The sequence below is a fragment of the Coffea arabica genome, chromosome 2c, assembly GCF_036785885.1.
Source record: "Coffea arabica cultivar ET-39 chromosome 2c, Coffea Arabica ET-39 HiFi, whole genome shotgun sequence".
In the NCBI taxonomy this organism is placed as follows: Eukaryota; Viridiplantae; Streptophyta; class Magnoliopsida; order Gentianales; family Rubiaceae; genus Coffea; species Coffea arabica.
In genome coordinates, this window is record NC_092312.1 from 73,199,632 (window position 1) to 73,223,350 (window position 23,719).

The 23,719-nt window shown below is 34.2% G+C and overlaps 2 protein-coding genes across 16 annotated transcripts; one reads left to right on the plus strand and one right to left on the minus strand.

Moving 5' to 3' along the window:
- Positions 1 to 1,038: 1,038 nt before the first annotated feature.
- LOC113727877 (ABC transporter I family member 11, chloroplastic-like) lies at positions 1,039 to 8,016 on the plus strand. 10 transcript variants are annotated; one of them, XM_072076399.1, is made up of 11 exons: positions 1,039 to 1,305; positions 1,413 to 1,473; positions 2,332 to 2,411; positions 2,713 to 2,764; positions 2,861 to 2,994; positions 3,632 to 3,746; positions 3,873 to 3,959; positions 4,102 to 4,150; positions 4,834 to 4,918; positions 5,740 to 5,818; positions 6,991 to 8,016. In XM_072076399.1, the coding sequence occupies exons 1-10, from the start codon at positions 1,202 to 1,204 to the stop codon at positions 5,774 to 5,776; spliced, it is 804 nt and encodes a 267-aa protein (XP_071932500.1). In that variant the 5' UTR covers positions 1,039 to 1,201; the 3' UTR covers positions 5,777 to 5,818; positions 6,991 to 8,016. The 10 variants fall into 10 exon arrangements, 7 of the variants coding, with proteins under 7 accessions (XP_071932500.1, XP_071932496.1, XP_071932499.1 ...); XM_072076395.1 differs by having other exon boundaries at positions 5,760 to 5,818; XM_072076398.1 differs by lacking the exon at positions 6,991 to 8,016 and adding an exon at positions 6,388 to 6,885.
- Positions 8,017 to 12,455: 4,439 nt separating this feature from the next.
- Positions 12,456 to 15,793, minus strand: LOC113727880 (probable L-cysteine desulfhydrase, chloroplastic). Of its 6 annotated transcripts, none has more exons than XR_003457931.2 (3): positions 14,327 to 15,793; positions 13,873 to 13,937; positions 12,456 to 13,146 (listed from the first exon to the last, which is right to left on the minus strand). XR_003457931.2 is itself a non-coding variant. In XM_027252264.2 (2 exons), exon 1 carries the CDS (start codon positions 15,627 to 15,629, stop codon positions 14,331 to 14,333), a length of 1,299 nt encoding a protein of 432 aa, XP_027108065.1. In that variant the 5' UTR covers positions 15,630 to 15,793; the 3' UTR covers positions 12,456 to 13,146; positions 14,327 to 14,330. The 6 variants fall into 6 exon arrangements, 2 of the variants coding, with proteins under 2 accessions (XP_027108065.1, XP_027108066.1); XR_003457930.2 differs by having other exon boundaries at positions 13,817 to 13,937; XR_003457929.2 differs by having other exon boundaries at positions 13,873 to 15,793.
- Positions 15,794 to 23,719: the final 7,926 nt, after the last annotated feature.

Below are 23,719 nucleotides of genomic sequence, written 5' to 3' on the forward strand. Positions count from 1 at the left end.
TAACAATTTTAATTAATAGCTCACAAACTCAAATCAACCCATTAATAAAAGGAATAATTTCAAAAACCTCTCCTAAGGATATTGATAATTTCATTGACCTCCCTTGAGATTTGGAAAATTACACTGACCTCCCCTGACAAAATAAGGGGCCCATTTGCTGATATCACCTAGTATAAAATTACTCATGTACCTCAACACATTATCTAAGATTAGAAACTAAAATATGAGAATTAAGTAATTATGGCACAAATCAACTAATTAATAGAATTATCTATTAACAAACATGAATAGTAATGTGAAAGACACAAAATAGTGTCATTTTGCCATACCAATTGGCACCATTTTGTGATTGACATGACTTGACATGACCACATTTCAATTGTACATAAGAAAGGCTCGAGTAGAACAAAAGAAGCACCAATCAAAGAAATAGAACAATAAGTTTGTTCTTGAAGATTTTTTCCCTTGGTTTAGAAACTAAAGAGATGGCCTTTGTATCAAAATAATTTTGTGAAAGTGGCTAAGAAAAAAGATAGAAGAAAGGCAAAATTGGATATTCTTTTCTATGTAAAATCACAAAAGGTATACTCTAAATCAGGTAAACAATCTCCTTAGCTTGATATTTAAAAGTTGTAAACTTAGTTGAAAATCATGAAATTTTTCGAGATGATCATAATTGCAGTCTGCCTTGACTGATAATTGTTTGCAACTGATAATTATTTTTGCTAATGCACCTTGACTGGAATGCATGAGGGGTATTTGTGAAACAAAATTTTCATATTTGTGAAACAAAATTTTCATCTCTCTCCTAAAAGTAGTTTTATAAGTCATACTTTTTTAGAGATGGACTGATTTTGTTACAAAATCATAAACCTTAAGGGATGTTAGTGTAATTTTTCAAATCTCAGAGAAGTTTAGTGAAATTGTTAGAAACCTCCTGACAGATTTTTGAAATTATTCCTTAATTAAATTAAAACTCAAAAATAGTAAGGAGCTCTATTAACAATTTAACATTGTATGAATTTATACATTGATAATAATTAGTTGACCATGAACCTTAATGATCTGCCTTTTCCTTTTTTGGTTTTCAGCTGCTACTACCAGAAATAAACTGAACTTGTAGACGATTGAATTGGAAGGAGATAATACAAATAAAATTAACAGTACAAATGCCATTCTTTAGCCGCAGGTGAACCAAAAGATGGCGACAGCGGTTGGATGGACGTGGAGTTGGAGACCGCCCACAACCACAGTTACATGTCCCCGCCGGTCATCGCCTCTTTCTTTACCTCTACCATGCTTCAGGTAACCCCTCCTTCCTCTCCCTACTTTTCTGCACAAGAAACTCCAGGCGGGTTCTAACTTCAATTGTTAATCCCTGTACCTTCTGGGGTGGGGATTTTATTCCACAGGGTGGTCCATGAAAGCAAGACTAGACCATTCAAAGTCTGCTGCGATTATTCCTGCTTCGAGGTAAGCTTTCCCTTCGGTTTCCTACATTGGGATACATTGACTTGAAGTTTATGTTTTTTCTGTGTTCACTTTATAGATGGTTTGTCACTTGAAAAAAATGACGACTTTTCGAACTGTGTATTTAGGATTGTGGATAAAAAGCAATAAGGTACAGAGCTGTTGAATTTTGAACTGTAAGAGCAAAATGAAAATGCTGTCCATATTGGCAATCGAAGTTCAAATAAATCTCGAAGGTTCTGAATCATCAATCTTGAGAATAGATGAAAGAGAGCTGAACTGAACTGAACAGAAAGAATTCAATCATTTGCTAAAGCTTTTGCTGATTCTTAATCGAATTATATCCTAACATTATGGGAGGAAGAAGATAAGCATCGCTTAATTGACTAAACTTTCTTGTTACGAATATCCTAAAAGAGTCTGTAACAAATTAAGATGCGAGATTGTTTGGTTTTCAACTTTCATAAATTGCCCTTCATCTTTTTAGCTCTTCAAGTTTTGAATGCAACCAAGGGTGATTATCACATGGTAGAGTGCACGGATGTAATTCATTTAGTGCTTTATAAATTGCATCCTTGGTCAAGTGGAACCAAGAGGTTGAGATGTGAAGTGTTCTTCATCATCTGTTGGACCTTATGTACAAATATCAACACCTGTTTTTATGAGATTTTCTGGTTCAGTTTCTTCAACCACAGTGACAGTACATCTATATGTTTGCTAATTGATATGTAATATTTTCTTTCTATTTTGTCAAGATGTGCTTTGCTACTAAGCTTTGTAGAATCTTTACTGGACAATACGAAGGTCAAGAGTTGCTAAAATACTCTAATTTCTATTTCCTCAAATATGTGCTATTGCCAGCTAAAGGATGTCAGTTACCAACCTCCTGGAACAAAAGTCAACCTTCTAGATGGCGTGAGTTTCTCCCTCCGTGAAAAAAGGTGGAATTTCCTACTTATCTTTGCATGATCAACTGTTGTATTTCTATTGCTTTCAAACAGTTTTTCAGTGTTCCCCTCAAACTGGTAACATAAGCTACGTGAGTAAAACCAATTTATCTTCTTCTGTTAATTAATTGGTGCTTGTGGAATATATGTATTCAAATTACATTCTTTTTCTTTCTTTTCAAATTTGATTTGAATTTCACTGATGGTAAATTTTTCCTTGCACCATGTTTTAGTGGACACATGCATCTGTTATGAAATGCTTCACATTTTATCTTTTTGTCATGGATTTCTGCAGTTTTGGTTTGATATTTGGACGGAGTGGTAGTGGAAAAACTACTCTCTTACAGGTGCTAACTCTGTTATTAGAATTTGTGCTGTACAATTAATACAGTTATGATTTATCCCTCAAGTTAAACTTGCATCATTGATTTTTCTATGCACAGCTGATTGCAGGATTTAGTAAGCCCACGTCAGGCTCCATTCATGTCCAAAGATATGGTAATGATGGCTGCCCAAATAGGTTGCCTGAACTCTTAAATGCAAATAAAGTTGGGATTGTATTTCAATTTCCTGAGAGGTAATGAGATGCTGTTTAAATTTAAAATGAAAGTTCTCTTTTTTTTTATCTTTATGTGACACATAACTGCTTTATTTGGTGTGATGAACTTGTGATTTTATGGGAGGTAGGGTGAATAGGGAAGGATTTATGATTGGCTTGACCTTATATCTTTCAACACTTTTTAAGTCTCTACCTTTCTTTCACGAGAATTTCTGAAGGGTTACATAGATTTTGGATACCTTTGAGTGGTTTAGGATTGTTCATCAATCTAGAGAATGACTTTAGATCGAGCAAACTGGATATAACAATGTTATCTGGGAAATATTGTTGATAGGTGAAGTATTATGGTGTGCCATACTCCTGCCATCCAAGCGCTTCTTTTTCTCTATTTATGTTTGGAGAGAATGAAAACCAAGAGAAAATAGAAAGAAATTGCACACTTACAGCGAAAAAGAATATCGAACTAATGATATAGGTAAACAAATGTCCAACTTTAGAGCAGGCTGTCAGGCTATGAGTTTGCTGTTAGGGTATCTCACAGTTAGATATTGTTGTTTGATATATGTAAAATGACACTAAAAAAAAGTCCCTCCTCTAATATGCAAGTTTTCTTAACTGTACTAAAGAATTTGCAAAATAATACGCCATGTACTAGGTATTTTGTGGCAGAGAAGGTTTTTGATGAAGTCATCTTCGGGTGGGCAAGACAAAAAGGTGGCAGTCAGTTGAAAGAGCTTCTTGATTTAAGACTTCAAAAAGCTATTACTTCAGTACGTATTGTCATTGAATTAATTCATTCCCTGCCCTTCTAATTAGCATTAGTTCTATAATTTATCTGTCTTGCAGAATATGTCTATTTTGTGCAGTTCCAAAACTTTTTCTTGTGGTTGTTGCAGGTTGGTCTAACTGGAATTGCTTTGGATCAGGATCCACAATCACTAAGTGGTGGTTACAAACGTCGTCTTGCTTTAGCAATTCAGTTAGTGAGAATCTGTATCTTCTGATGTTTTTTTCCTACTTTGACATCCATAATGTGTCTGCACCAGCAAAATGGTACACATATTTACATGTCATTATTGCACTTAGGTGCTAATTTGACTGAAAAATTTTGTTTACTTCACACAGGTACAAGCTCCAGATTTGTTGTTATTGGATGAGCCTCTTGCTGGTCTTGGTAGGTGGATGCCCTATGCTAAATTGCTTGTAACTTGTTATGCTTCATGTTGCAAATTTCCTTTCTACCTTTCATGTTCTAAGTAAATATGATGAAAAACATGTCAGTAAAACAGTTATGGTAGATTTATTCTTACAAATGTGTAGCATGGGACACGCTCAGAAAGTCCTACAGGATAGTTTAATTGTAACAGTAGCATATATTCCAGTTATTTGTAGAGAAAGAAAAGGGATGTGCGTATGTGCAATTCACTTTGTTAGTTGATGGTATAGATTCATTCTTCTGTTGATCCTTTTGCCAATACAAATAAATGCTTGGATGGAGAGGAAGTAAGGTAACAATTGCATACAGATAGAATGAGATTTAAACATAAAAGGCAGATATAGTTCCTTTTTAAGATACCACTTTCTTTCCAGGAAATGATCGAGGATAGTTGGAGGTGGTAGGTATTCATGAGGATATACACCATTTCCAAGTTATTGGTTGACTGTTTAATTTTGTTTTCGGGATTATAATTTATTTCAAAGAATTGTGTTGTTATGTCTTGCTACTTCTTGAGTCTTGAAAAATGAAGTGAGGGCATATCTGATTAGGTTATATTGTTGAATTATCTTGATCATTCCTCTTATTCTCCGAGTAACCACTCCTAGATCGCTGAATATTTTCTGCGTTATGAAAATCAGATTGGAGAGCTCGTGCAGATGTCGTGAAACTCCTAAAGAATCTAAAGAAGGAATTAACTATACTTGTCGTCAGCCATGACCTTAAGTAAGGTCTTTTTTTCTTTTTAATTTTTCCAATAATTTCTTGTCTTGGAATTTTAATATATATTTTTTCAAATAGAGATTTTGCTGTCTTTGATTAATTTTTCTTGATTAGCTGTTAACAACTTTGCTGCATTATGTATTTGCTTCACTTATGGACGGGGGACTTCAGTTCCCTATTGTGCACGTGGCTATCACCTGTATTTCTATGGAAAATGTAAATTTTAAACTGTTGTTATCTTAGTCAGAAATTTAGGTCTACAGAGGAGAAGTGTACTCGTGTTTGAATTGCATTGAGTTAGTACTTTTGTTCCATGTAGATGTGTTCAAATTCCATTGAGTTTGTACACTTGTTCCATGTTGATGTTGTAAAGTAATTTAGTTTCCATGGGACATTACCAAGGTCATATGTTCTGCTCATGGGTGAGTTGAAATGAACTCAGCATCAACCAAGTGAATTTACTGAGAGTCTAGATTTATATTGGTAGAAGTTTTGGGTGGAATTTTGCCAGGCATAATTCTTTGTCTTGCTTTCCTTTTTCTCAAGTATAGTGTCCAATTTCCTATGATTGAAAATTGTCAATCATACAAAGTTTCTCCTCAATGACTCTTCATGTAGTATGAAAGGTAGTGTCTCCATATGTTCTTTTATTTTTCAGCATATCTTGTCGACCTATATCATCCTTTTCACTTCCTTTTTAAACTATTATATAGGTAGAACTGTCTCTTATACTGATACCAGTTATGGGATATAAAATTTTGGATCAAGGGTGTATTAGGTTTTTGATGGGGCTGAGCTGCCATGTTTTGCATGTTTTTATTCAGAAATGTGAATTTATTTGTAGAGAGTTGTCATGCCTAGTTGATCAATCATGGAGGATGGAGATGGGTGGAATGCTTAAAGGTGAGCCACTTCCAGTTTAACAGATGCAATGCGTCTTTGCCTACTTGAGCTATGCAAGATGTAAATACATGAGGTATGGCAACAGAGTATTGTAAACTAATTGAGTTGTATACGTTGCTGAAGTTCAACGATCATGTTTATGCAAAAAGATTTAAACACAATTAACTAAAGTACATTCACTTCCTGTTCCGTCCCTCCCTCCCTCCCTCCCCCCCCCCTGGCCCGCCCACACACACACAAACACCCGCAACAGAAGAGGAAAAAAAGCTAAGAAGAAAAGAAAAAGAAGGAAAGATGTATCATGAAAATAGACAATTCTGGTTATACTAGGTAGGTGGTTTTTATTTTTCTCCTTTGTGAAATGCCATGTTACTCGTACAAAGATAAGCTCATATTTCACTGGTGCACAATTGTGGTAGTATAATGCAACCCCGTTGGATACCTGCAAAACTTTGGAGTTTGCAGTTCTGCAATTCATCATATAAAGAGCCACCATTTTGACAAATGCTTTTGAAATTTAGTACAATAGCAGTACATTCCATTAACTTTTGCTTTGGTATCAAATCCAGAGAGATACGAAGAACCCCGCTTTATTCTCGCTCTTCATCGAGTTCAAGCATCACCACTCATTCCTAATGACATACTAATCACCAGCTCACAGTGACGAATCACGATACTTGATAGACGAACAGTGAATACAAGAGTTGGATTGATGTTTCATACTAGGATGAATATGTTTGTTCTTTGTTAAATGTAGTCAGCATCAGTTTTGATCCAGTGCTTCCAAATTAACCGTTGTAGTACCAGTGTCAATCCCTTTAGATGATGGCACAGATTTGGAGGTCTCCTTCTTCAAAGTGATCTTCTTAGGAGACCTTTTATTTTCCTGTGTCATCCCCGTAATGCATGCCCGGCTTGCCAGAGAGTTTCTTGATTTTGTTTTGTCCAGTGCTTTACATATATATGATTAGCATTCTTCAGAACAATCTAATTATGTCTTCCATTTTATCTGGATGAATAGTTGAAATTGAACGTCTTATTATGTCGATTGAAAACTGTTTTGTCAATTTGCACTAAACATGATAAAACATCTGGGCAGTGCAAAAGTGAACAAAAGTGATTTTATTCAACACAAGTAAAATGCTTATCACCAATTTCTTTGGATTTCTAAGATTCACAGCAGATGAGAAAGATCGTTATGCCTTTGTACTCGGTGAATTTCAAACTTTTGAAGTGTAGATAGGACTCATGTGACTGCAAGCTGAAGTATAGCCTCCATCAATCACAAGATTGTGGGCTGTTATGAATCCAGATTCATCACTAGCTAAAAACAATACTGCTTTTGCGACATCTTCCATGCTTCCGCCTCTGCCTCTCAGGAGACTTCCCCTCTCACCCACAATCTTTGTTACGTCCTCAGCCTGTAGATCATCCCTCCCAAGGCATGTTCTGTAGGCACTCAAGAGCATCTCTGAGGCTACACCATGAGGTGAAATGCAATTCACACGAATCCCATATACTCCCAACTCACAAGCAGTAGTCTTGGCCAGTCCAAGAATTGCAGTTTTTGATGCTGTGTAGGCATGTGCTGCAAGGCCTCCCATGATGGCTGCCGAGCTCGATGAACAGATAATGCTGCCTCCATTTTTACCTGCGATCATTGCTCTCGAAGCATGCTTAATCCCGTGTATAATGCCAAACAGATTGATGGAGAGGAGGGCTCTCACATCCTCCATGTTAAGACTGGAGATGCTCCCTCCAGGGCCACCAACGCCGGCATTGTTAAACATGATGTCTAGTTTGCCTTTCCATGCCAACGCAAATTCTACAGCTGATTCAACGTCTTCTTCTTTAGAAACATCACAATGTATATAGCGCCCTCCAATTGAATCAGCTAATTTTGATCCTAATTCGTCTAGTATATCAGCAATAACAACGTAGGCTCCATTCTTGGCAAATAGCTTTGCTGTTGCACCTCCAATTCCTCTTGCACTACCTGTTATGAGTGCAACTTTGCCCTCAAGCCTGGACCAGAGAAAGGAGAAAGAAAAGTGAAAAACATAACTAGGAAGATCAATTACTAGGAAATATTAGCAGAAGGTTTATGTATTCACCAACCTCTTTGATGGACTCTGTCGATCTTCTGCGCAAGGATCCATTTCATTATGAAGAATGTCAAGAGACTAGCTGCATATATAGGGGCCTATGTTTGTTTTCTCTCTTCACATGTGTATATTTTAAGAAGCAGCTCTCTTTAGGCTTTTATGTTTGTTTTCTCACTTCACAACTTTTCTCATGTAAAACTACTTTGTAACTAAAAAGAATCTGTCTCCTAAAGTGGAGTTGAAAACTCTAGACAGGAGATAATCCCAATTTACAAGAGAAAGGCAAAGAATGCCCGTCATCTTCTAAGTTTTTTTATGGCTAATGAGTTGAAGAGAATTTTCTAATTTGCTTTGCCTAGAATGGCAACTTTCAGCCTAATAATTCTGTTAAAAGAGAAACGAAATTCAACCTAAAACAAGAAATCTCCCTAATAATTGAAAACAACAATTGCTAAAATTTTAAATGTATTATGGACATCATGTCGTTGGAGAATCAGATTTCAGAAAGAGCTCTTCCATTTTCATTGACGACATGGTTTGTGATCTTCCATAATTAGATGGGGAGGAAAATCAATTTTAAAAATCTAACCAGTGTTACGAAACAATTTAAAGTGTGGATGTCCCTTTGTATTCCTATGAGGATTAATTCATGATTTATGACTATATTATGTATAAAAGTTATAATCCATAAATCTACTCATGTAGTGGGTGTTAATAGGATTGATGTTCCTTTAATCTTGTAGTACCTATATATAGAGGTACATTGACACACTTTGGAATGACCTTTGATTAGTTGGAATAATAAAAAGATCATTCTTCATTCCTCTACTCATTTATCTAATATTTCAATTCCTATTATAGTAATTCATTTTATTAGTTTTACAACACGTTATCAGCACGAGTCTCTACTTTTGAGCAAAAGGTGAAAACGGAGGCTCTATCTTGAACAAAAGTGAAACAGGAGATTTTGCCAAAATTCTGCCTGTATTTCTTCAAGTGACTTCTGTGGTAAATTTCTGACCCACAAACTTATTTCAATTTCTTATGGCTAATATTTGAATTATCGCAAAATATAAGTACCTACTGTTGAGCAACCACTAAACACAAACATATATTGTTTGACATCTTTGAGGTAATATTTCTCCTTTTAATTCTACTTATTTATCTTTATAATTTTTTGTTATAAATACTTATATTCTGATGCATCGAGTTTTAAAGATACTATTATAGAAAATCAATTATGTTTGAAAATTCACTTATCCTTTGAAAAACTTTAAAAAAAAAATTCGACTACCTGAAAATGGTCGTTCTTTAATGAAAATATTTGGCCTCTAGAAGATGTTCATTATTGCAAAAGCCTGGTATGATAAATTTACCTGTGGCTACAAGAACATAATTATGCAATTTTCAGAATTACTTCTCAGTTGAAATTGTGTCGAGAAAATTTTACTCATAAGATATATTGAAAATGATACTCTCCACAATTGATTTCTCGAATATGCTCCTGTACTAGCAATATTAAGAGAAATTTTGAAAAGTATTTTGTACTTATTGCATGCTAATTCTAGTCCATTCTCAGAAGTAAATGCGACTAAATTTCAATTTATTAGTTATAGTTGTTGCCATGACTATGATTTTGGTAAATATATATTTTACCATGACAAGAGAAAAAGTTACCACTTAAAGTAGGATAATAATGATAAGGACAAGAAAATAAGAATCCTAAAGATAAATGTCCCGAAGTACATTTGACGAATCAAAATTATAGTATCATTTTCACATGGCTAATTTCTTTAAACACCCTGAAGGTGTATGATGATTGATTTAACTAGTTTTTCTTCCTGAAGAAAAAATGGATGTTAAACATTTAAGATCAAAGGATTATAGTGATGATATTTGTCCCATAAGAATTATAGTGACAATGATATGTGTCTCGCTAATGAATGCTACTATATACACTATTTTCGAACAAAAGAGACAAACACAATCAGTGGTAATGCTTAAGTAATTGAAAATTCCAGAAGAGCCACTATTATATTTCTCCCCGTAGGAGAAAAGTTTATGATAAATAAAGCACTACTTTTTATCATGTCTCGAAAAATTTATTGAATTTGAATATCCGTCGAAATGGATATCAAATTGAGATACTAAATGAGACAATAATAGAGATCATGTTTAGAAATCAAGTAAGATAAAGGTTAATTATATCATAATAATCATTCGAAAGAGAAATGATTATCGATATAGCTGTTTTCATTCTTATTTTGATTTATAATCATCAATTACAGTATATCAGAAGTTTACTAATCCCAATGTATATGCGATTTGACAAAAGTGAGAATATTTAAGAGTCGATAAGTATTTATACATACCCCTTTTATATTATATATGGCTCCAAAAAAAATTTAAAATTTATGTTGGGTATGAATCACCTTTCACGATTAAAAATCGTAAAATATTGATGGGTGATATATTAAATGATTTATTTATTCTGATGAGTTATGATTCCCGACATTAGGGGGAGGAAAAATCAACCGAAAGGAAATCATTTAAAAAAAATTAGATTTTCTCGATCCTCATACAAAATAATGTGAACTAGAAGTTCAAGAAATTATTCATTTGCAGAAAACTGCAAACCAATTGTTAGATATATTATCGATTCCAGAAAAATCATTAAATCAACTATTCCTGCAGGAAATACCTTGATTAAAATTGATGTCCTTGAAAGACATGCACAAGTGCTACAAATAAATTTAAGACCGGCCTACCTAAATAAGGTATAAATTAATTTCAAATATTTTCGGAGATTAAATGTCATGACAAAATTCAATTTCTTGAAGAGCTCTCTCCTGAAGAGCCAACTCCTGAAGAGAACGAAATCATAGAAAATTTAATTGGAGTCTAATGAAATGTAACACTAAATATTATAAAAGTTGATGAGAATCATAAATCTAAATCGGTTGATGAATGTCGGTATAGAAATGATTGGTCAAAATGAAAAGATATGATCCAATTTGAATTGGAATCACTGGTTAAAAGAAAAGTTTTTGGACCTGTAGTCCAAATACTTGAAGGTGTAAAGTTAGTAGAAGATAAATGAGTATTTATAAGAAAAAAAATGAGAAAAATAAAATTGTGAGGTATAAGGCAAGACTTGGACCCCAAGAATTTTCACAAAAGGCTGGATTTGATTATAATAAAACGTATTCCCCTGTAGTGGATGCTATCATATTTAGATATCTTGTGAGTTTTGCAGTACATGAAAAACTAGATATGCGTCTAATGGACATCGTTACTGAATATTTATATGAAAATCTTGAAAATGATATTTATATGAGAATTCTCGAATAATTCAATATACCTAAAGCATGCAAATCAAATTCTAAAGATATTTATTCTATTAAATTACAAAAGTCTTTGTATGGATTCAAACGATCTGAACATATGTGGTATAACTGTTTCAATGAATATTTAGTTAAAGAAAGTTATACAAATGATCCAATATGCCCATGTGTTTTTATCAAGAAAAATGGATCAAATTTTGTGATCATTGTTATATATATTGATGATTTAAATTTGATTGGAACTCCTGAAAAGATTCATAAAAATGTTGAATATTTGAAAAAAGAATTTGATATCAAAGATTTTGGAAAAATAAAATTCCTTGGTTTATAAATTGAACATTTGAAGAGTGAAATTTTTGTCCACCAAACTGCATATACCCAAAAGGTATTAAAACGATTTTATATGAATAAAACATATATATTAAGTACTTCAACGGTCATCAGATCATTAGATCCTAATAAGGATCCTTTTAGACCGCAAGAGGAAGATGAAGAGACACTTGGTCCTAAAGTACCATATCTTAGTGCAATTGACGAATATTGAAATGCGACGATTAAAAGATCTCAAATGATGTTTGCATCAGGAGGAGAAATTAATACACAGGAATAGTGTACTCTTTTTTTTTCACTAGGATTTTTGTCTCGATAGATTTTGCTCTAGTAAGGTTTTTAATGAAGCATATTTTTTGTGTAATGGACATTCAAGGGGGAGTGTTATGAAACAATTTAAAGTGTGAATGTCCTTTTGTATTCCCAAGAGAATTAATTCATGATTTATGGTTATATTATGTATAGAAATTACAATCCATAAATCTACTCATGTAGTGGAGAAACCATTTCATAAATTTTTTCATATTCTTATAATAGTGGGTGTTTAATAGAATTGATGTTCTTTTAATCTTTTAGTACCTATATATAGAGGTACATTGACACCCTTTGGAAGGACCTTTGATTAGTTGAAATAATAAGAAGATCATTCTTCATTCCTCTACTCATTTCTCTAATATTTCAATTCCTATTATAATAGTTCATTTTATTAGTTTTACAACAACCAGGATGGTTTTCACGATAAATAAAACTACAGATATGATAATGGTATTAGCTTTGTGAACTTTCCATTTTTAAAGGTATAACAGCTTTTGCTTATTCTGATCAACCTGAACATTAAGTAGATTTTTGGAACCAAAATCAATAAAAAAAGGTCCACGTTTCCTCAAACCATGACCATTGCCAATGCAACAGTGACTACATTGTAACTGAAATCTACACCTGAAAAAAAAATAAAAATGTATGTATAACTTCAGCTTAAAAGAAGCAGCAGTCCTTCCACCCAACGAGCTAGAATGCTGATGCAGCCCATTCAAATAAAATACTGAAACTGATGTTAGGAATGACATCTAGACAATGACCTAACAACACCAGTGTCCAAGGAAGTCGAGTAAGACAATGTGCCAGCTCTTCAAACGATCCCCGTTAATATGTCCCCTTTACAAGTTAAATGGACATAGCTGTATCATCCAGGATAGTACAACAGAGTTTTTAGTGGATGAGTTTCTGGCTTAACACTTCACAGCAAACTTCCATTTGCATTTGAAGGTGTCAAGTCCATCAAGTGAAATCAATTAAGTCACATAATTCTTGTTGAGGCACTTTATTAGCCAATAGCTCCAACAGCATGAATGTCAAGTATCAGAGGTATTTCAGTAGCTGAAGCATCAAAGGCTATGAAGGCAAGCTTTTGAGTGCAGGTAAGCACTTCAATTTACAGGTCTTTGTCTTCAACCTCTTGAAGCTATGGTGATCAGCACCAAATTAAACTGATGAAGAGGATCCAAGAAGTACTTCTTATTCGAAAAACAATCATTCATCAGCCAGTGATCTACAAGAGAAGAAAAGGCATGTTAGGAACAACTAAAGCATATTGGGCAGGGTAATATACAGGTAGAAAAACTCAACAAAACGGTTTTTCTTTTCACAGTAATATGCTTTGATGGGCATTTCTGAGCAACCAAACACAAAAAATGCTTGTGTCAAGACCAAACTTTATATACGTTATGGATCATCAACCACAAGAAATTTAAAATACATGAACTTATATGGAAAGAAGCTCTAATTCAAAGAAAACATATCTTGAAAGTTGTAGGTAGTTGTCAGCAGCAATATTTATGATGTCCAGCAGAAGAATCAAGTTAGTCCAATCACAATATGTAGCATAAATACGATCCGTACTTTCATTGCAGAGTTGGGAAATTCATATCACAATTGTTTCTCTTAGTGACTATCTGTCACAAATTAAATGAAAATTGGAAGTTTTTCTTAGTTCTTTCGCATCATTAGGAAGTGGTGTATCTGGGAAATTAAGACCTCATTACTCATCAGAAGTGGGAGTAAAGGTTGAGTTTTTCTCCAATAAGATACTAAATGTGCCTTTTTAGCCAAAGTGGGGTAGACCCTTTTACAAAATGGTAAAGCCCACCAATTTTAGGTTTTCCAAAGGAAAACTTTACACTGCAAATACACCATATAATTGAAGCATAAGATATCCTCACCTAGAAAGAATTTTCGTAACGAAAACGGACTTTTGCACAAGGAAAAATTTTACGACCTATGCTCTGTTTTTCTGAAGATGAAGGAGCTCCTTTTGATGCAGACACGTTCTATACTTTTGATCTGGAACCATCAAATGATTCTATCAAACCAAGACCTTTATTTTCTATACCCATACATAGCTGCAAAAGGCAAGTAGTATACAAAGCAAGAGCAGAAGGACCAAGCTTCAGACGGTAGACATAGATATAAAGAAATAGATCCACAAAGCGTTTAAAAGAGTCAACTTGACCTAGAAATCAAGTAACTCAATTTCCAAAGTTCCTGTTGGTAGCAAATTCTACAAAACCCAATCCGTGAGAAAAGCAACCGTAATATGGCATGACTAACTCCTTCGATCATCAGCTTCTCATTATTTTGATACATATTGTTACCTCACGAGTTAGTAATTTGACATGCAAATGTAGGAAAGAGCAATAATTCAGAAGTAGCCTCCAAGAAAGATGTATGACCTTCTCAATCTGAGAGAAAAGCACAAGTAACACCATCGTTAAAGAGCTTGTTAACAGCATCCCTGAACTTATAATAATCCTCAACTGTGTTATACACTTGATGGGAAATCCTTGCATACCCTGTTATAGGAGTATGCTCCCCTTTTTCTGGTTCTCTATAGTATATTGGCACTTCAACTTTAAAACAATCCCTTAAATAAGCCCTCAACTTCAAGCCATCAGAGTGACTAAAAATCCCCAAACAAGCAGGCAATCCCACCATAGCCATGCTGGAACACATCTGTGGAGGCACACCTAGATGCGTCCCCCACGCCTTAGCCAACATAATTGCCATTTCCACAACCTTCTCATGATTCCTCTTCTTAATTCCATCAATCCCACCATCAAACCTATTCACAAAGTCCATCACCTCTGGAACTACCAACTGAGCACTATAGTCCCTGGTACCGATCCAAGAACTCTCGATCGCCAATCCATTCCCGTATTCATGTGAAACAACAGGATGATGCAATTGATTCAAAATATCCGATTTTTTACAGTGCAAAAACGCCACAGCTGGCGGGCAAAAAAACCACTTATGCAGATTACTAGTGTAGTAATCAGCCCCAATATCTTTTACATCAATATCCACACACCCAATGGCGTGTGCCCCATCAACAAATATCTGATCCACATCTTCCTCTCTACACATCTTAACCAATTCTTTAACAGGAATAACAACGCTAGGCATTGAAGTAATATGATCAATCAAAGCTAGCCTGATTTTCCTACCATTCATCCTCCCCAATTCAAGGGCCTTTCCGAATTCTTGAATAATTTCTTCATCCGAATTCACGGGGAACGGAAGCTTTACCTCAATAATTTGGCCGCCGGCGCGGGCAACATAGGCCTGGAGGGATTTCTTGATGGCCCCATAAGCATAGTGGAGAATGATTGCCGCGTCGCCGGGCTGAAACTGGGAGGACAAAAAGGACCAGGTAACATGCTGCAGGACAATGGCTGCGGCCGTGGTGGCGTTATCGACGATGGAGATTTCCTCCACGTGGTCGGCGTTGATGAGGTCCCGGATGATTAAACGGGCTTTTAAGATGGAGGGCTTGAGGGTGTTGAAGTAGAAATCATCGGGTTGTTGAAGCCATTTGAGCTGCCAATCTTGCTGGGCGGAGATTACGGAGGATGGGCAGGAACCGAAGCTGCCGTTGTTGATGCGGGCTATTGCGGGGTCGTGGTGGGCGAATTCGAATTGAATGTCAGGTGGGGTGGTGGTGGAGCCGTTGGGAATGTGGTGGTCGTCGGAGGCCATGGCGGAGGAGAGTTAAGATGGAGGAAAATGGAATGGGCGAGGTGTCCTATTCTTGGAGAGGTTTTGGTGCTCAGAGAGGGTGGCGCTGCCCCTCGGGTCAGATCATGCCTCTCTGTTTCTCTGTGTGTGTGACAGATGCTGTATGCGAAGATGTTTACTTAAGGTGCTAATTAAATATATATATAGGATTGGTTCATGACAGATGATGATGTTGCTTATCAGAAAATTTGTTTTGATGATTAGTGATGCCAGGTCATTGACGTGGAAGATCCACTAAGAAAGGAAGAAATCAAGCAATTGACCTTGGCCATTCCTTAAATTTCCTTCGGTGTCTTGATGCCATTGGGTGGTTCCTGGTGTGATGGGGGTATGGTTTTTTTAAGCAGTATATCAGGTTGAAAATGAGATTTTATCAAACACTAAGGTTCGTTTGATAAAACTGAATCTGAATTCTGAAGTCTGAAATATGAATACTGAAATAATTAATTTGCTGAATTTTAAGTACTAAAAATAAATATATGAATATTTGAATTTTAATACTAAATTTATTTATACTATTTGATAAATATTTATAATTGAATGCTTAATAAATTTTCTTTAACAGTTTTGCCCTTATATCTTTTCATTCAAAAAAAAATAGAACCTATGATTTAATTAGTTTAAAATTGTTAGGTATGAAAATAACAATATTTATTTTTAAATCAAATTAATATAAAAAATGAAATATATTATATGAGGAGTATGGAAAAGATGTGAAAGTCATTAAAAAGGGATAAAAGACAAACAGAAAATCGTTAGATAGAGAATATTAGATTGTTTAATTAGATAAGAATTTTGAACATAATTAACAAACAAGAGTAGATTTGATAGATAAGATAAGATAGTTGAAATAATTCTTTTGATTTTTATTAGAATGAAGCATTCAGTTAGGATTTTTGTGCTGAAAAAAATACACATAAGTTCAGCACTGCTTCAGTAGATGGATTTTCATTTATCAAACATTCAAAACATTTGAATGTCTGAAAAGGTTCAGTTTCAACACTTTTTTATGTTATCAAACGGACCCTAAATCAGTTTTCAGTCCGTTTGAACTGCATAAATGGTTCGATTTCACTGCCATTTTGTGGAAAGTAGATGTTTATAGTGGATGAGGAATTACTGATAAGTCACAATTTTGTTATTTATTTTATAATTAATTTCCTTCTATTATATTACCAAATGTGCATTAATCGACAGATTCTACTCACTTTTGGGAATGTGTATTTATTGCAGGGAATTGGAATAAAATATGATAAAAGCGGACAAATTCCTCACTACATCTACTAATTGATGTAATTGTTGGCCATATATCCTCGGTGAACAGGAGGTGCGCATAATTAATTCCTGTGACAAGAAGTAAAGGCGTCGTGTAACAGTCAACAAGGTGGAGACTACTTCAATTCTGTTTCCTTATCCGCTGGAAATATATGCAGCAGACGTGGAGTTAAATTAGGATACTTCCTTTTTCTTCTTTTGATAGTTTCCAAAGAGGACAGAGATCAACAACGACTAGAACTCTGTTCCTTTGCTTTTGGGTAGCCGTTTAGGAGTAAGGAATTAGGTATGGAATAGAGAGGAGAAGAAAAGCAGACCATCTTGATTACTCTTTAGCTTTTGACTTTTTCGTATTATTCATTGTTTTTTCAATTATTCATTCGGATTGATCATCTCAATCGAGAGACGATGTATGCAACAATTAATTCTAAAGTTGTGCTTGAAATTTTCTCCATAAAAATGAACTAAATCTCTTTTTTTTTAGTCAAGGAATAACGGAGGTTTTGGTTCATCTAAAAATTATGAGATCGAATTAATTTTATTTATTCCTCTTATTTACTAGTATTTGCATATTCTCTAATTGTATTGCTTATGGTTGTTTTATTAATTGAATATCCTAGACCCATACATTGAATTAATTTAGCAACTTAAATGTCAATTAGAGTATTAAATTCGTAATTGTTTAATTGCTCTAAAATAGTAGTAACTGACATAATTGGGTTTGTGTCAAGAAAATACGCAGGCTAATCTAAAATAACCTTGGTAGCGTATTATTTGGTTAGAATAAGACTCCTCTAATACTTAAGACAATTGAAAAATTAAATTTTACGGGCGTACCTAAGATTATTTTTTGATTAGAGTAGTGATTAACGAGCGTACTTTAGCCACTGACATAGTAAGGAGGAGTTGACTGTCATCGCTTGTTTGACAGTTATAACTTATTTATTAGTTAATAATTGGAATTACTTTTGCATCGACGATTTAATTATTTATTGGTTAGAGTTTAGTCATTATTAATTTGATTTTAATAGTTTGTCATTTAATCCTTAGTCGGTTATCTATTTTTTATTCGAATCGTTTAATTATTACCATTGCTATAAAAAAAATCCCATTGTCAATTTGAAACTTCAAAGAGACACCCAATAACTGTGGATTCGAGTCTACTTATCACTATTTATAGAAATTATATTTTGTTTGAGCAGGTATTTATTGTTGTATAGACTCGATAACCTGTCAATTACTCTCTGAGACTAATTAAAACAATTGTAATAGTAGTATTATGATTTCATCTTAAGCAGCAAAAAAAAGAAGAAAATTCATAAAGAAAGCTAACCGAGGTGATGTTTCTTGGATTTTGACCATTGATGTTTAATATGTGTTTTCTCGGTATCTTAACAATAGGAGGATGGAGTGATAGCCATTATCAGGAATTGGTGTTTGTTTGCTATTCTCATACTTGAGAACAAGTATGGTATAGGTGTGGGGGAGAATTGATAAGTCACAATTTTGTCATTTATTTTATAATTATTTCCCTCCTATTATATTGCCAAGTGTGCATTAATCGACGGATTCTACTCATTTTTGAAAATTTGTATTTATTGTAGGGGGTTAGAATAAAATATGGTAAAAGGGCGCAAATTTCTTGATACATCTGCTAATTGATGCAATTGCTGGCCATATATCCTCGGTGAACAGGAGGTGCGCAGAATTAGTTCTTGTGACAACAAGTAAAGGCGTCGTGTAGCAGTCAACAAGGTGGAGACTACTTCAATTCTGTTTGCTTATCTAGTGAAAATATGCGGCAAACGTGAAGTCAAATTAGGACATTTTTTTTTTCTTCTTTTGGTAGTTTCCAAAGAGGACAAAGATCAACAAAGACTAGGACTCTGTTCCTTTGTTTTTGGGTAGCCGTATAGGAGTAGGGAATTAGGTAGGGTATAGAGAGGAGAAGAATAGTAGACCATCTTGATTACCCTTTGGCTTTTGACTTTTTCGTATTATTCATTGTTCTTTTAATTATTCATTCGAATTGATTATCTCAATTGAGATATGATGTATGCAACAATTAACTCTACAGTTGTGCGTGGGATTTTTTCCACAGAGATAAACTAAATCTTTTTTTCTAGTCAAACAACAATGGAGGTTTTAGTTCATCTAAAAATTATGAGATCAAATTAATTTTATTTATTTCTCTTATTTACTGGTATTTGTATATTTTCTGATTGTAGTGTTTATGGTTGTTTTATTAATTGAGTATCTTGGTCCTGGACGTTGAATTAATTTAACAACCTAAATGTCAATTAGAGCGTTAAATCCGTAATTGTTTAATTGATTTAAAATAGTAGTAACTGGCATGATTGGGTTTGTGTCAGGGAAATATGCAGGCTAATTTGAAATAACCTTGGTAGCGTGTTATTTGATTAGAATAAGACTCATCTAATACTTAAGGCAATTGAAAAATTAAATTTTACGGGCGTACCTAAGATTATTTTTCGATTAGAGTAGTAATTAACGGACGTACTTTAGCCACTGACACAGTAAGGAGGAGTTGACTGTCATCGCTTGTTTGACAGCTATAACTTATTTATTAGTTAATAATTAAAATTACTTTTGCATCGATGATCAATTAGGTGAATCATTGCCGAAACTATTTCTTGACTAGAGTTAAGTCATTATTAATTTGATTTTAATAGTTTGTCATTTAATTTTTAGTCGATTATCTATTTTTTATTCCAACTGTTTAATTATTGCCATTGCTATTAAAAAAAAACCCCATTGTCAATTTAAACTTCAAAAGAGACAAATATCCCAAGTGCCTATGGATTCGACCTTACTTATCACTATCTACAGAAATTATATTTTGTTTAAGCAGGTATTTATTATTGCACAAGTTCAACAACCTTTCAATTACTCTCTAAGACTAATTAGAACAATTGTAGTAGTAGTATTATGATTTCATCTTAAGCCACAAAAAGAAGAAGAAAATTTATAAAGAAAGCTAATCGAGGTGATGTTTTTTGGATTTTGACAATTGATACTTGATATGCGTTTTCTCGGTATCTTGGCAATAGGAAGATGGAGTGATAGCCATTATCAGGAATTGGTATTTGTTTGCTATTCTCATACTTGAGAATAAGCATAATCTAGATGTGACGGAAATTGCTGAGTCACAATTTTGTCATTTATTTTATAATTAATTTCCTCCTATTATATTGCCAAGCGTTCATTAATCGGCAGATTCTACTCACTTTTGAAAATTTGTATTTATTGTAGGGAGATGGAATAAAATATGGTAAAAGGGCGCAAATTCCTCGCTACATCTGCTAATTGATACAATTGCTGGCCATATATCCTCGGTGAACAGGAGGTGTGCAGAATTACTTCCTGTGACAACAAGTAAAGGCATCGTGTAGCAGTCAACAAGGTGGAGACTACTTCAATTCTGTTTCCTTATCCAGTGAAAATATGCGGCAGACGTGTAGTCAAATTAGGACACTTCCTTTTTCTTCTTTTGGTAGTTTCCAAAGAGGACAGAGATCAACAAAGACTAGGACTCTTTTCCTTTGCTTTTGGAGGGTAGCCGTATAGGAGTAGGGAATTAGGTAGGGAATAGAGAGGAGAAGAATAGCAGACCGTCTTGATTACTCTTTAGCTTTTGACTTTTTCGTATTATTCATTGTTCTTTCAATTATTCATTCAAATTAATCATCTCAATCGAGATATGATGTATGCAACAATTAATTCTACAATTGTGCATGGGATTTTCTCCATAGAGATGAGTTAAATCTCTTTTTCTAATTAAGGAATAACGGAGGTTTTGATTCATCTAAAAATTGTAAGATCAAATTAATTTTATTTATTTATCTTATTTACTGGTATTTGCATATTCTCTAATTATAGTGTTTATAGTTGTTTTATTAATTGAGTATCTTGGACCCGGACATTGAATTAATTTAGCAACCTAAATGTCAATTAGAGCGTTAAATTTATAATTGTTTAATTGTTCTAAAATAGTGGTAATTGACATTATTGAATTTGTGTCAGGAAAATACGCAGGCTAATTTAAAATAACCCTGATAGTATATTATTTGGTTAGAATATAGCTCATCTAATACGTTAGGTAATTGAAAAATTAAATCTTATGGGCGTACCTAAAATTATTTCTCGATTAGAGTAGTGATTAATAGGCGTACCTTAATTATCGACACAGTAAGGAGAAGTTGACTGTCATCACTTGTTTGGCAGTTATGACTTATTTATTAGTTAATAATTAAAATTACCTTTGTTTCGATGATCAATTAGATGAACTATTACCGAAATTATTTCTTGACTAGAGTTTAGTCATTATTAATTTGGTTTTAATAGTTTGTCATTTAATTCTTAGTCGGTTATCTATTTTTTATTCAAACCGTTTAATTATTGCCATTGCTATAAAAAAACTCTATTGTCAAATTAAATTTCAAAAGAGATAAATATCCCAAATTCCTGTGAATTCGATATTGCTTATCACTATCTACAGGAATTATATTTTATTTGAGCAGTATTTATTATTGCACAGGATCGATAACCTGTTAATTACTCTCTGAAACTAATTAGAACAATTGTAGTAGTAGTATTATGATTTCATCTTAAGCAGCAAAAAGAAGAAGAAAATTCACAAGGAAAGGGCAGTAATAACCGAACAGGGCATTTACGAAATGAGAAGCCCACCAGCCGCTGCCGGCCACTCTTGTTGGAGATTGTGGTTTCATCAGACTTCATTCCAAAAACCGAATCAGAAAAAGAACCAGCCAAACAGGATAGCAATAGTCTTGATACGACATATTAACAGAATCTTTTTTTTTTTGAGTGCAAAGGTCAAACAGGAGCTTCTTGTGTAATTCTAAAACATATATATATATATATATATATATATATATATATATATATATATATATATATAGTCTTTAAACAACATCATTTTTTTTCATCATGTATTTGAGAAGAATCAGATGAAGGGAAATTCAACAAGCCAAACACCAGTATAGTGCATAGTGTACGCACGCTGAGATGGAAAAAGAATTATGTGCCCAGCACTTGAATATGCTTGAGAACTAGTAGCAACTCCAGAGGGCTAATGAAACTACTTGGCTTAGACAATAAATAAAACTCTGTCATTTCGCAAGTTGACCAATGCTCAGACAAACGACACAACCACCCTTCCATTTTTTTCATTTTTGGATGGATAAAACGGCAAAATATATTGAAAGCAACCACCCTTCCATGCTTACAACCACCCATCCACCTTTTTTGATAAAACTTTTGATTGCTTACAATACAACCACCCATCCATGCAGAATAGTTTATAAAACATGCAAATGTCCACTTTTAGGAGAGAAACTCACAGGAGACACAGTAGTTTTACAAATATCAAAACTTGAATGTGTTAATTACTATTTTTTCTTGTCAAAAGCAGCTATATTTTGTGGCTCACATTCAGGACTAAACAGCCGGACAAGCAAAGCTGTAGATGAGCTTGTAGTGATTGCTCCACAGGCAGCCCACCTAAGACTTCGAGGAATTGTAATTCTGGGACCTGAACCACCATCAAAGTCATTTGGATAATTACTACATGGAGATTGAAACGATACTAATTCCAGGCTGCAAAATGATGGGCACTAAAACAAACTCATAATATGCCAAACGAGGAAATATACTTGGAAGTAGGACTGTTTTGAATTTGATCATGTAAAATATAAACAGAAGGATCATCTTCGACAAACCAACATCAACAGGTAGAGATTGCAAAAGACAACGAAATATGGGATATCAAGTTCATACTAAGAGTGTAAATATGTACCAGAAACAAAAGACAGTTCTACAATAAAATTCTTTCTTCCACTTTAAAATTTTATTTTTTTTCCCTGTGTATTTCTTCTTCCATTTTCTTTATCTGTTTCTTTCATTTTTGGTTGGACAGGAGGGGAAGTGGGACAGGGAGAGGGGATCGCAAGGGACAGGGTCTGCAAGTTGTATTGCAATTCCTTGGCATTGGTAAAGGGGAACTTGGAAGCACTTGCTTACATGTTCAAGTTGTTTGAAGAAATGAAAAAAATAAAATTAATTTCAAGAGTAGCATGAATCACCTAAAGCAAATTGCAGGTACCCACAGAGCAAAGAATCAAGATATAAAATCCAATTTGGATTAGGTATTTTTTGGATTGTTTTTAACAAAACTTCAGTGTAGATGTGTTTTCCAGATTAATTAACTTCAGAGAATAGTAAGAAGAACTTCAACATAGAAAGACGAACAGAGCACTAGGGGAGGAAGCATCACAATTAATCAGCGCATACCATAATGCAGGCGACAGAGAACCCAAAATCCTAATGCTCCACCAACAGAGAAAATCCCAGCCGTTTGTCTCATCAACCGGGAACAGGGTTTAGCATCTGATCTCATTAACTCCCCATCAGAAAACCCCAAAAAGCGCCTCAATGCCATAGGCTGGCTAGTTTTTGGCCCAAAATTCCAGTTTTCACCTCTAAACCACAAGTACCAAAAGATTCAGTGCAATACAACTGCAATAACCTTAAGAAAAATGGGGAGAAAAGTCAAATAGTGTGAATGAGAGAGAAGCAAAAGCAGCAAGAACAAAACTTTGACGACTCAAAAGAGAAATTTCGATGTTTTCAAGAAATATGACTTCACTCTGTTAACACTAACTGCATTTTATTTATAGAACTCTCATTAGGACAAACATTTCATGGGAGCATGGGTTTGTTTAATTTGCAGTGAA

Coding starts and splice junctions, on each gene's coding strand:
- LOC113727880 (XM_027252264.2), bottom strand. CDS start 15,629: ATGGCCTCCGACGACCACCACATTCCCAACGGCTCCACCACCACCCCA.
- LOC113727877 (XM_027252260.2), top strand. CDS start 1,202: ATGGCGACAGCGGTTGGATGGACGTGGAGTTGGAGACCGCCCACAACC. Junction 1,306..1,412: donor TTACCTCTACCATGCTTCAG/GTAACCCCTCCT, acceptor TTTATTCCACAG/GGTGGTCCATGAAAGCAAGA. Junction 4,919..5,759: donor GTCGTCAGCCATGACCTTAA/GTAAGGTCTTTT, acceptor ATTTATTTGTAG/AGAGTTGTCATGCCTAGTTG.